This window comes from Plectropomus leopardus, unplaced genomic scaffold (assembly GCF_008729295.1).
Source record: "Plectropomus leopardus isolate mb unplaced genomic scaffold, YSFRI_Pleo_2.0 unplaced_scaffold6418, whole genome shotgun sequence".
NCBI classification, from domain to species: Eukaryota; Metazoa; Chordata; class Actinopteri; order Perciformes; family Serranidae; genus Plectropomus; species Plectropomus leopardus.
Window position 1 is genome coordinate 1 of NW_024670599.1, and position 1,184 is coordinate 1,184.

At 39.4% G+C, this 1,184-nt stretch overlaps 1 protein-coding gene across 1 annotated transcript; it reads right to left on the minus strand.

Moving 5' to 3' along the window:
- Positions 1-16: 16 nt before the first annotated feature.
- On the minus strand, positions 17-1,130 carry LOC121939869 (ribosomal RNA processing protein 36 homolog; the record flags this gene model as incomplete). The annotated part of the gene is made up of 3 exons (XM_042482799.1): positions 17-133; positions 823-927; positions 1,064-1,130. Coding segments are annotated over 3 exons (289 nt in total), but the record flags the coding sequence as incomplete, so codon positions are not given.
- Positions 1,131-1,184: the final 54 nt, after the last annotated feature.

A 1,184-nucleotide genomic window follows, 5' to 3' on the forward strand; every position in this document is an offset into this window, starting at 1 on the left:
AATAATACAGCTGGATTTAGGCGGTCAGGCGCTGTGTTTGACGTATGACTCTCACCATCCTCTTCAGGAGGAACTGCAGCTTTTCTTTCCTCGGTACGTTCGTCTTTATCTTCTTCAGCTGCTTCTGGACGACCTGCAGACAAACAACAACACAACTTTCATTTTCAGTCCCACATCATGATGTTAAACAGCGTCTGCCAATGTTCGAAAATCAGATTTATACGGCGCTCCTAATGTGACACAGGGGAGAAAAAAATAGATTGTAAAAAAAAAAATAGATGTAGAAAAAAATGGATGTTGAGAAATAAATTAGTGGTGGAAAAAGTATTTGGTTTACAAAAACAGATGGAAAAAAATGAATGCTGAAAAAATTACATTAAAAAATGTTGTAAAAAAAGTTATTGGTGAGAAAAATAGATATTGAAAAGATTACTAGATAATGAAAAACATTTGGTGGTGAAAAAAGTGGATGATGAAAGAAAATAGATGGTGAAAAAAGTAAATGTTAAAAAACAGACGGTAAAAAAAAATTAAATGGTGAATAAAAGGTTGCTGGTTCAAAAAAATAAAAAATATATAAATGTTGAAAAATAAATATGGTAAAAAAAATTAAATGTTGAATAACGTAGACGGGTGAAAAAATTACACTGTAAAGAAAATAGATGATAAAAAAACTGATGTTAAAAAATAGATTATGAAAAAAACATGGTGGGAAATAACCAGTTGGTGAAGAGAAGGCGAAAGTTTCCCGGGAGAAACTGTTTTTTTCATTTCCCCCTGGCGTCCCTCCAGGTGCTCGGCAGGTGTGACTCCTCCTCTCACCTCTTTCTCTCGCCGTTTGATGTCGGTGATGAACTTGTACGTCTTCTCAAAGATCTCCGGTTTGTACTCTCCGGACAGGTCGTCGAATCGAGGATCTCTCAGCGTCTGAGAGCAAAAACAGAATCCGGTTATTTGATCTGCAGCTTTTGCTTCACTCAGCGTCAGAGTCGGTTTTTCTGACGTGCGTCAGACAGACGGGAAATGATCACGCTGCAGAAAGAGTAAAAAAAAAATCACTCGCCGGTTTCCTGACGGCGACGACCTGACGGAGGAACGGAGCCGGCTTCTTGGCTGAGACCTCCATCGGCCTGAGGACACAAACACAGACGTGAGCTCAGCAGGAGAGGACGCGAGGACGCAGA